This window comes from Lemur catta, chromosome 17 (assembly GCF_020740605.2).
Source record: "Lemur catta isolate mLemCat1 chromosome 17, mLemCat1.pri, whole genome shotgun sequence".
Classification (NCBI taxonomy): Eukaryota; Metazoa; Chordata; class Mammalia; order Primates; family Lemuridae; genus Lemur; species Lemur catta.
In genome coordinates this window covers 28,034,910-28,046,972 of record NC_059144.1, presented here as the reverse complement: position 1 = coordinate 28,046,972, position 12,063 = coordinate 28,034,910, and the positions used below count along the sequence as shown (strand labels likewise).

At 38.0% G+C, this 12,063-nt stretch overlaps 1 protein-coding gene across 6 annotated transcripts in view; it reads right to left on the bottom strand.

The window, feature by feature from the left end:
- The window catches only part of ATRN (attractin), a 133,475-nt gene that overhangs the window by 35,177 nt on the left and 86,235 nt on the right, over window positions 1–12,063 (bottom strand). For all 6 annotated transcript variants that reach the window (XM_045528988.1, XM_045528989.1, XM_045528986.1 and 3 more), the window contains 4 exons: window positions 11,398–11,450; window positions 8,602–8,696; window positions 5,823–5,901; window positions 3,510–3,667 (listed from right to left, as the gene is read on the bottom strand). In XM_045528988.1, the coding sequence (XP_045384944.1) occupies window positions 3,510–3,667; window positions 5,823–5,901; window positions 8,602–8,696; window positions 11,398–11,450 (385 nt within the window). The remainder of the gene's footprint in view (window positions 1–3,509; window positions 3,668–5,822; window positions 5,902–8,601; window positions 8,697–11,397; window positions 11,451–12,063) is intronic.

Below are 12,063 nucleotides of genomic sequence, written 5' to 3'. Positions count from 1 at the left end.
AAAAGAAGACATACAAATGGCCAACAGGCATATGAAAAGATTCTCAATATCACTAATCATCAGGGAAATGCAAATCAAAACCACAATGAGATATTATTTTACCCCAGTTAAAATGGGTATTGTCAAAAAGACAAAAATAACAGATGCTGGCGAGAATGCAGAGAAAGGGAAATGCTAGTACTCTGTTGGTGGGAATGTAAATTAGTACAGCTATTATGACAAACAATATGGAGGTTCCTCAAAAAACTAAAAATAGAGCTACCATATGATCTAGCAATCCCACTGTGGGCATATGTCCACAAGAAAGGAAGTCAGCATATCAAAGAGATAATATGCATGCCCATGTTCACTGCAGCACTATTCACAGTAGTGCAGATATGGAATCAACCTAAGTGTCCATCAACAGATGAATGGATAAAGAAAATGTGGTATGAACGCACAATAAAATATTACTTGGCTATAAAAAAAAGAATGAAACCTTATAATTTGCAGCAACATGGATGGAAGTGGAGATCATTATGTTAAATGAAATAAGCCAGGCACAGAAAGACAAATATTGTATGTTCTCACTCTCATGTGGGTGCCAAAAAAGTTGATCTTATGGAAGCAGAGGGTAGAATGGTGGTTACCAGAGGTTGGAAGAGTGAAGGGCAGATAAAAAGACATTGGTTAATGTGTACAAAAATACAGTTAGATAGAAGGAATAAGTTCTAGTGTTAGATAGCACAGCGTGGCAGTAATTAGCAATAATTTATTGTATATTTCAAAATAGCTAGAAGAGAAGATTTGAAATGCTCCCAATACAAATAAATGATAAATGCTTGAGGTGATGGATATCCTAATTACCCTGATTTGATCATTACACATTGTATACATGTATCAAAATGTCAAATGTACCCCATATATATGCACCAATTATTATCAATAAAAATAATAAAAATATATTTGAAAACATGATGTAAATTAATATCTAAAAAAAGATTAAAAGTGACTCAAATAGAAAGAGGAAATTCAAAATATCCTATAACTATTAAATAAGTTGAACCAATAGCTAAAAAATATCTCCACAAATAAAACACTAAAATCTAATAATTAATTTTACAGGAGAGAGCGACCAAGTACTCACGGTTCAGGTAATTCTATTTCCAGAGATGAGAAAGAAAGAAAACTCCTCAAATTATAACTATTAAGGGTTATTTTAACCTTGTTATCAACTTTTTTTTGTTTTGAGATAGGGTCTCACTATGCTGCCGAGGCTGGCCTTGAACTCCTGGGCTCAAGTGATCCTCCCATCTCAGCTTCCTGCGTAGCTGAGACTATCAGTGCAACCCACCGTGCCCTATTTTAACCTTAGTATCAAAATCATAACAAAGGCCGGGCGCGGTGGCTCACGTCTGTAATCCTAGCACTCTGGGAGGCCGAGGCGGGTGGATCGCTCAAGGTCAGGAGTTCGAGACCAGCCTGAGCAAGAGCAAGACCCCGTCTCTACTAAAAATAGAAAGAAATTATATGGCCAACTAAAAATCTATATAGAAAAAATTAGCCTGGCATGGTGGCGCATGCCTGTAGTCCCAGCTACTTGGGAGGCTGAGGCAGTTGGATCGCTTAAGCCCAGGAGTTTGAGGTTGCTGTGAGCTAGGCTGATGCCATGGCACTCACTCTAGCCGGGCAACAGAGCGAGACTCTGTCTCAAAAAAAAAAAAAAAAAATCATAACAAGGATACGAAGGGAAAACTATCAGATATTCTCACTCATGAAACAGATAAAAAATTCTAGCCAAATTATTAGCAAACTGAACCCAATAATATGTAAAGTAAGGAAATAATACATAATGCCCAAGTTGGGTTTATCCCAGGAATATAAATGATTTCCAGGCCCTGGCTTTTGCAATATGGTAAATGGTGGTGCTGTTCACTGAGAGGAAGCACAGGAGTTTGGGGCTAAGGTCACAAGAAGGACTAGGCACAAAGTGCAGGGAGCTTGTGAATATCCAGGTAGAGATGTCTGGGCACCAATTGAGTATAATGGCCTGGAGACAGAGCACTGAGAATCACCAACACAGATGTGGTACCACGAGTCCTACAAGTGGGATGGGATTAACCAGGGAAACTTTGTGGAGAGAACAGGAGGACCAGGCCTGAATTCTAAGCAAGCCAAGTGTTTAAGGAAGATTCCTTAAAAAGACTGGCCAGAGAATCAGGGAAACAAAAATCGGGAAAGCAAGAAAGACAGCGACTCAAGTCATGCAATGAGAAGAAGAGGACTGAAGAATCCAGTCACTGGAGTCCAGTATGACAGGGCGACTTCAGGATGTGGTGAGGGAAGAAGCCAGACTGTTGTGGGCTGATGTGTGACCAGATAAGAGGAAATAAGAATAGAGAGTGTAACCTACGCTTACAAGACTGGCTGAGGAGGAAGCAGAGAGTGTGTAAAACAAAGGGGAAAAAAGCTGATTTAGAGGATTAACAAATTTGTAGACTATGGAGACAGGAAAAGGAGAGAGACGGTGGTGAGAAAAAAGTACAACATAGTTCTTGTCCTCTACGTTCCAGGAAGGAGAAGATTTACTGTTCTTTAGTCACAGTTCCAAGGCATTCTAACTGATTAGTGATGACTCACTTCAGAAGTTGATCATGTTTCTGAAAGTGGGCAAATGGCAAGAGCCCAGTCCAGTGACCACACTTCCGTGGCTAATGGTGAACCAGTCCCTGAAAGCCCACCCATCCCTGACCTCCAAATTCACCCAACGTGAAGGAAGTAGGAAGTGGGAAGTATTGAGGCAAGGCCTCAAAGGACACAAGTGTAAAAAGCTCAGACAGGGCTGTGGGTCTTGGACAAGAGGCAGTGCACTGGCCCTGTGGGAAGAGAGGAAAGGAGCAGGCTGACAACAGCAGGGGCTGCTGTAGCAACACGACCCCTTACAACTACCCTTTTGCATCATGTGCACAGAGAATCTGAGACTTGCAGAGGCTACATGATTTATGTAAGAGCCAGGAATCAAACTACGTCTCTCTTACTACAAGGCCCACACTCCTCAACATAATAACCCCACACTGCCTTCCATTACACCCCATTTATCCTCCTCTAAACTCTCACAGCACTTTTGGGATCTTCTCATACATCCACACCCTGGCTTTCGCTGGTTATACATGTGTTAGTTTCATTTACACTCACCTTACTCTTTCCAGAATTGAGTGCTTTCTGTAGCCCTACAGGGTTTTATATGGCAAGTGCTCAATGAAGAAATGAATACGTTTATAATTACCAAATTTGTTATATGTCAACTTGCTTTCAAAAGTGCTTATAAATTTCCTTCAGAAGTGATATAAACCACCCCCAATACAATCTTCTTTACAGTTGCATGTGCTTAGCATTTCTTTGCCATAGATGTTACACAGGCAAAGCAACATTGCACATTACATTTACCACAAGTTCCAAATTAGTGAATTTAGTGTTCACTACAGAGATTTCACCATCTTTGCAGGATGAGAACAAAAAGCACTTCTTACCTGAATTTTGATGGGCCAGGTGAAATTACTGACATAAACAAAGAATGTGATATTTGGGTGGTTGCGAAAATCAAACTTCTCATTAGAGAAGCTATCTTTGTACTCCTTAATGTTGGTTTTTGAAACAACAGGCATCTCTTCTCCAGCCTGGGTTCCAGCTGTTAGAAAGAAAAGAATAATACAGAAGAGACATTTTTTTTTAACAGCATCTGCCCTCATTAATAATAAGGATAATAGTTAGCATTTACTGAATTCTTACTATCTTCCAAGAACAGCCTTCAAGAGCTCAGTCTCATTGAGTCCTCACAACAATGCTATTCTTATCCTCAGTTACAGGTTAGGAAACTAAGTTTCAGAGAAACTAATTAACTTGCCTTAGGTCACACCAGCAAGAATGGAGCTGGGACCTAAAGCTGGGCAGGATGACACATAAGCCTGTGCCCCTAACCAGAATGGTTTTACCAGGAACCCCTGCGACTCCCTGTTGGTCATCCCACTGAAACAGGCTAAACAGAGATACCACTAGAATCCTATTAACAAACACTGGCATTGACTCTGCCCATAACACTCCAATTCCTGTGCATTTCTCTTTTATAGCTCTTGACAATGCTCCAGACTCCCACAGGGACACTCATTCACCCCTCACGTCCTATCCAGCAGTGGCCTCAAGTCTTAACAGGAATAGGGAGGAAGGGGCTTAAGGGGTCAATCCCCCCTTCTACCACCAGCTACAACTGTATTAAAGTCTCCCAATCTGGTATAACTCTACCTATTCCCTGACAGCCCTTCAACATTCCATATTTTCCCTCAGCCAGGAATTCGAGTGTCTATAAAGACTCACGAAATGGACTTCCACGTCTGAGTTAGATCCTGTGACTAGAGTCCAGACTATAATATCTTTTTTTTTTTTTTTAATTTTTTTTTTTGAGACAGAGTCTTACTATGTTGCCCGGGCTAGAGTGCCGTGGCGTCAGCCTTGCTAACAGCAACCTCAGACTCCTGGGCTCAAGCAATCCTCCTGCCTCAGCCTCCCGAGTAGCTGGGACTATAGGCATGTGCCACCATGCCCGGCTAATTTTTCTATATATATTTTTAGCTGTCCGTATAATTTCTTTCTATGTTTAGTAGAGACGGGGTCTCGCTCTTGCTCAGGCTGGTCTCGAACTCCTGAGCTCAAACGATCTGCCCGCCTCGGCCTCCCAGAGCACTAGGATTACAGGCGTGAGCCGCCATGCCCGGCCCAGACTATAGTATCTTTAGTGAGACATCCATTGCAAATCTTTCACATGCTCAGAGACATTGCCTTTCTCTGATAATTGGACTTTTTCTTAAAAATCTCTCCTCACTGCAAGTTTCTGAACTTCTGAATTCTACACAGTCTTTGAAGACAAGATAAACATAAAACATAAAATGGCATCAAAAAGCAATATTCTTATTTTGCACCTGTCTAATTGGTTTGTGTTTTGACAAAAAACATTAGTAGTGCAACAGTAATAACGATGATGAAACATGGCTACCATTTAGTGAGAATTTACCATGTTTCATGCATTACATTGAGTAATTCATTTATTATCTCATTTAATCCTTGCAACACTCTATGTAGCTAGGTGTTTTTACTATCCCACTTCACACTTGAGGAAATTGGCTCAGAAAGCTTAAGTAACTTGCCCAAAAGTGCAAGTAAGTAAGAAGCAGAATTCAAATTAGATCTATCTGTTGAGTTGTCAAGTAATGGTTATCTGTCTTAACCACTACATCAAGGTCATCCTTTCTTTAGTAGATTTTCTACCCAGCAGATCTTCAGTGAATTACAGTAAGACAAACAGGATAGCTAAAGCTATAATTTCAGAGCTTGATTTAATTCCCAAAGTACATTTCTATATACCTACTAAAATCTCACTTGATTTAAAATGTTTTCATTTCTTGAAACTCTGAATCATTTGAATTTTTTGCTTCTTAAGCACAGATATAGACGATAATGGCAGTGGCAACAGCAAGGGTACAAGTGGTAGCAGTAGGGTAGGGGCTGTAACCATGCAGAGCCTGACACCTTGGTGAGCTCTGGCAGGTATAACCTAATTTAATCTACACAACAATTCCAGGAGGTAAATATTGTTATTCTCACTCTACAGTTGAATAATCCTAAAGTCTAGAGAGGGGTTTGGGTACTTGCTCAAGGTCTCATAGCTAATAAGTAATAGTAAAAGGTGGGTTTCAAACCAATCTGTCTCCAGAGCCCCTTTCTCAATTCCTATATTACATTTTTTACTCTATTACTTCCACTTGGAGGGTCTTCTCTAGGTATGTCATTACCTGAGAAGCTGGCAGCCCAGGTGATGTTGAGGTTGAAGTTTTTGGAGGCATTGATGAACATGTCCAAATCCCTGTTTTGCTGATGAGAGGTGTAAATAATTAGAAAATTAATTATAATAGTTTTCAGACTTTATCTTATTTTATTTACTTTTTTTGAGATAGAGTCTCACTCTGTCAACCTGGCTAGAGTGCAGTGGCATCATTATAGCTCACTGCAACCTCTAACTCCTGGGCTCAAGTGATCCTCCTGCTTCAGCCTCCTGGATAGTTGAGACTAGAGGTGTATGCCACCATACCCAGCTAATTTTTTTTTTTAATTAGAGACAAGGACTCACTATGTTGCCCAGGCTGGTCTCAAACTCCTGGGCTCAAGTGATCTTCCTGCCTCAGCCTCCCAAGTACCTAGGACTATAGGCACACCCGGCTAATTTTTTTAATTTTTGCAAAGAGGGGTCTCGCTATATTGCCCAGGCTGGTCTTGAACTCCTGGGCTCAAGCAATCGTCCTGCCTAGGCCACCCAAAGTGCTGGGATTATAGGCATGAGCCACCACACCCAGCCCTGGATTTACATCTTCTGATCTATGTTACCAAAATCAGCCCCCTAAGCATTCATTGGGCAGCTGTTTCTAAATGTCTGGAGCTCATTCTTATTAAACAAAACACTTGATCATGTGCCCCAATCTGTATTTATTTATAACTTAAACCCATGTACTTCTAAACTCATAGATTATATACAACGTAAAATTTCTCCGAAACCAGAAATGGTAAAAAAATGCATATGAAGCTTTGAAATAAACTAAATCTTAAAAATAATTTGATTATATTCATTCATGATTTGAAAAATATTTTTCTCTCACTAAAAATATTATTTCAAGTGAAATATGGCTGAGTATGCTTTCTTAGCTTTGAAAACCTTGTTTAGCTCTTAAAGACACAGCAATTCAAAGGGCTAGTCTAATTTACTTTAGGGTCAAATAATTATTTTGGCAAACTAATCAATGTTGTATTTTATATTTTACAGATGGATCCAGTTATCCCAAAACTCATTTTAAAAGATCTTAAAACAAATTAGAAAAATTAAGACTTTTAGGGTGTTGTTTTGATAGTTTTTACATCACAAAGTCACAATAATGGATACATTTCCAAAGTATAATCTCCAAACCAGAAGTTTCTCTCACAAAGCAGTTAACCTTCTCATTTATTGACAAAACCTTACCTTTGTCTTGAAAGAACAGCTCAAGTGTTTGCTTATATTTAACATTTGTTGGCAGCACACAACTAACAATTATAGTCATCCCTGGGTACACATGGGCAATTGGTTCTAAACGCCATCCCTTCTCCCCCTCATACTCTCCCCCTGAGTATATTCAAGTCCTACAGTCTGCCCTGCATAGTCACTTCCCAACTTGTTAAATATTACAAAGATTCTAATATATTTATTTATTTTTAAAAATAAAATTAATATCAATTACATCCTGAAAGACTTTGAGCACTTCAACCATTTGCTCATGAATGAGGCAGTGAATAAATTTCACGTGTGGTACTTTTGCTATACCCTTATCATAAAATCTTTAAAAAAATATTCCAGTTAACACACCCACTGAAATGAAACACTCACACAGTTTTTCCATAAAATATTTTCATTTGAAGTCACTTATTATCTTTACTTAAAAAGCCATTCACTCTTGAGAATGTATCTTCTCTAGTACATCTTTTCTTAGTTTTATCATTGAAATGGAGAATTAAACACAAACTCTACTTTCACTTAATTGCGTAGCAGATATACCACACCATGGACTTTGTCCTACTACTTTTTAAAAACATTTAGCAATGTTTATTGATAATATTTGTCAACAAAGGAATATACTTTGGCTTACTGCCATATTGCTTTCCATGTTATTATTAGTCACTTTGATTGTGAATGAAATTTTATAATGGTAAATGGCTTTGAGTATGCTGATGAGCAGTAAGAAATCTCCAACAAGGCTCCTAAATAATTTTAGTAAATTTAGTGAAATTTGTTTAAGCACTGGAGTGGGCACTGAATGACTTTGTATCTCACTGAAGAAACTGTATAGGTGTGTTGTCTTCATTCCTGGATGCTTTACTTTTAAATGTCATGCTGTGGTGGCTTCCTTCTACTGCTAGGTGATAAGCTTGTGGCAGGCTGGGCTTCACCATTAAGGACAGTGATATAAATCTACATTTCAAATAGTTGCTTTAACAATTTAAATTATTCCTGGACAACCTCTTGTTGGACCCAACTAACCCTTTGCTGTTTTACCTCCTAATGAGGCTAAGAACTCATTCTAGAAGCAGAGGTGTCACTTCTGCCACCTCCCTTGCTGTCTGCTTGTGCTCACATCGCTGGCATTTCAATCAACAGTGTCTTTGCAGGTGCTTTTTAAGCCTCTGGTCAGTTTTGAGGGAGTAAATCTAGGCCCTGCCATCTGCCCTCTGATGGTGGAGCTCCCCTTGCAATCTCCTCTCCCTTTCTGTATGGCGGGGCTGTGATGGGCAGGCATGCAAACCAAGTGTGTGTGGAACCAATGTCAGTCCGTGTCACAGATCCTGGTAAATCTTATCAACACCACTCTTGCCTTTTAGATGGAAAGGAAACAAAATGTAGATTCTAACATTTCTTTCCTGCACCCCTAGAGATCATCCTGTGTATTCCATTCTGGAGGCCACTGCTAAGGCAGTACTTCTACCCATAATGACCAAGAAAAAGATCCAAACAAATTCAAAATGAAATAGGAAAACTTTAAAAAATCTTACTTCATCAGGAGTAGCCACAAAATTGATGGCTGTGTAATAGCGGTCATCTTCCTGGGACAGGCTAAAAGTGAACTGATAGTCAATAAGAAGAGTATCTATGGAAAGAAAGAAATGCATATTTAAAAATTGAAAAAAAAATAGAACAGGTCTCTAGAGATACAGACTGCTTTTCTCATAAATTCAATAACCAGAAAAGCACTGTGACTCATTTATACCTAGGTTTTTCAAAGAAAATCAAGTCTATGGGCAGTATCATTTTATTTGGGTTAACCCACTAAACTCTCCTTATATCATGGCCCTGGCTGAGATTTTATGCTCCAAATTAACTCACCTGCAAGTATTAGGTGAACATACGTTACATGCTAAATTTTGCTTAAGGATACAAAGATATAAATTAATAGTGTAATAGAAACCAGGACTCCATGGAAACATGGTTGATTCTAGGTCTAGGGCAAGGAATGTAAGCCTTAGTTATTTTATTCCAGAAAGGAAGAAAGCACTCAAAGACGAATGTGATATAGTAAAAAAACATAGCTTGAAAGAGAGCTTACTGGCCAAAGTTGCCATAATTTAATTTTAAAAAGTCTTAATATACAATTTAAGAACAAAAACTAACCTGATTAAAAATGGGCAAAGGACTTAAATAGATTTTTTTTCCAAAGAAGATATACAAATGGCCAAAAAGCACATGAAAAATACTCAATATCACTGAGCATTAGGGAAATGCAAATCAAAACCACAATGAGATATCATATCACACCCATTAGGATGGCTACTATCAAGAAACTAGAAAATAACAAATGAGGTGAGGATGTGGAAAAATTGGAATCCTGCACAGTGTTGGTAGGAATGTAAAATAGTGCAGCTGCTGTGGAAAACTGTATGGTAGTTCCTCAACAAATGAAAAATAGAATTGTGACATGATCCTGCAATTATACTTCTGGGTATATACCCAAATTAATTGAAAGCAGGGACTCAAACCGATAACTGTATGCCCATGTTCACAGCAGCAATATTCACAATACCCAAAAGGTAGAAGGAGCCCAAGTGTCCATCAACAGATAAATGGATAAGCAAAATGTGGTACATGCATACAGTGATTTAGCCTTAAAAAGGAAGGAAATTCTCACATATGCTACAACATGAATGAACCTTGAGACACTATGCTAAGTGAAATAAACCAGTCATAAAAAGACAAATACAATATGGTTCTACTTAGATGAGGCACCTATAAGACTCAAATTCATAGAAGCGGGAAGTATAATGATGGTTGCCAGCGGGTAGAGGGAGGGAGAAATGGGAAGTTATTGGTAAGTTTTTTTTAACTGTCTAAGAAAATGCTGAGTGGTTTTACAATGTGGCTACACCATTTTATATTGCCACAAGCAATGCACGAAGGTTCCAGTTTCTCAACATCCTTGCTAAAACTTCCTGTTGGCTTTTTTTTATTCACAGGATAAACAGATTTTAATGTACTAGATTATAAAAAATTCACTGATGTGTTTTCCACTTCCACATTTCAACTAACCTTTAAGAAATGACTAGTTGTGCAGTTTTAGTATGGTATCAAAGGATAACATCCACACTTATCTGAAAAGGCCATTAAAATACTCTGCCCTTTGTCCAACTACATGTCTGGTGAGGCCAGGTTTTGTTCATGTATTTAACCAAAGAGACGTATTGCAACAGTTTGAATGCAGGAGCAGACATGAGATTACAATTGTCTTCTATTAAGCCAGGTATTAGCTTTTGATTCTAGTCATCCTACGGCTGTATCTCACTGTGGTTTTAATCTGCCTATCCCAAATGACTAATGATGTTAAGCATATTTTAATCTGCTTACTGGCCATTGCTATATCTTCCTTCGGTGAAATGTCCATTCAAATCTTTGTCTGTTTTTAATTGGAATTGTCTTCTCATTCAGTTGTAAGAGTTCTTTACATATTCTGGATATAAGCTCTGAATCAAATACATGATTTGCAAATATTTTCTTTAGTCTGTGGCTTATTTATTTTTTAATGGTTTTTAAAAAAATACAAGTTTTAAATTTTGATAACATCTCATTAATCAACTTTTATTATGAATTGTGTTTTTAGAATCATATCTAAGAACTCTTTTTCCTACAAAAGGTCAAAAGTTTTTCTCCTGTCTTCTTTGAAAAGTTTTATATACATAAAGTCACATTCACAGGTTCCAAGTGGATGTGAATTTTGAGGGGATGTTACTCAACTCAGCATACCAGGTATATAATTACAACAGATAATCCATAACATTAACTCCTATTTCTCTGGTTCCATAATGGGCCCACCGTGTGGATTGTTCTAAATGGAGAAAATGCATTTACCCATAAAAACCTGGTCACATTGCCAGATTCACCTTTTATTCCAAGGTGGTTAACACAAATCAGTTCTAGAGAGAATAATGAAACTTCAATTATATTTTAAGAATTCTCTTTTTGATGTGTATCTTAAAATATGAAACATGACAGCATGAACCAGGTTATGCCAAATAGAGGTATCAAGAGAATATAAACAAGAAAAGCCAGAGTTGCTTATCTCTGTCCTCTCCCCTGCTATCTGCCATAAGCATATTCACAGCAACCATGACCACAATTGAAACAGCTTAAAATAGCACTCATATATGTAGTAAGCTTAATAGAATGCCAACGCATCAGGGGACACTTCCATGGGCGGTTGCTGTATTCCAATAGCACTTACCATTCTAAAACCATGTTAAGAAAACAGTGTTTTACTAGACTACTTTGCTTCTAGAAATAAGAATTGCAAAAGCACTTACAATAACATGTTCCTTTCAGAGGGTTTCCCTGGTATCGATTTTCTACCTCACATCTAGGGGAAAAAATGAAAATTATTTTATGCTGCTATTTAAAACAGAATCTACATTCATTTTAAAACTAAGCAGATCCTTTTTATATAAAATACAGAGAGACTGGAGTCATTTAATTGCATTCTCCAGTGTCACGCAGTTCAGGTGGACCAGGGAGAGAGCATGTGAACTTTCAACGCTGACTGCTTGGCAGTTCACACACCAACTATATGAGAACAACTGACAAGCGTTTGCCAAAGCACATGAGAGAAATCCAGATGTAATAAATCTAGACCCTATTTATTATAACGAAAAACACATTTTCACTTTTGTGTGGACTACATATTCTAAAGTGTAGTCAAAATATTTTTCAAATATTCATTTTTCACTTCTTTCCTATTCTTCCTGGATAAACTGATCCTGTTCTATAAACACAACTGAGAAGATTAAATACCAAGAATCTTTCTTAAAAAGCCTTGAACAAGTGTTCACCAGCCTGCAGAAAAAAATAAGTTCTACTCAAAAAAACGATTAATTTCTCCATAGATATCGTCTATGAACATCAGCAAAACCCAGTTTCCCACTTCACAAAGCCATTTTGGCAAGTACAACAGCTGTGAACTAGGAGGAAAGGCA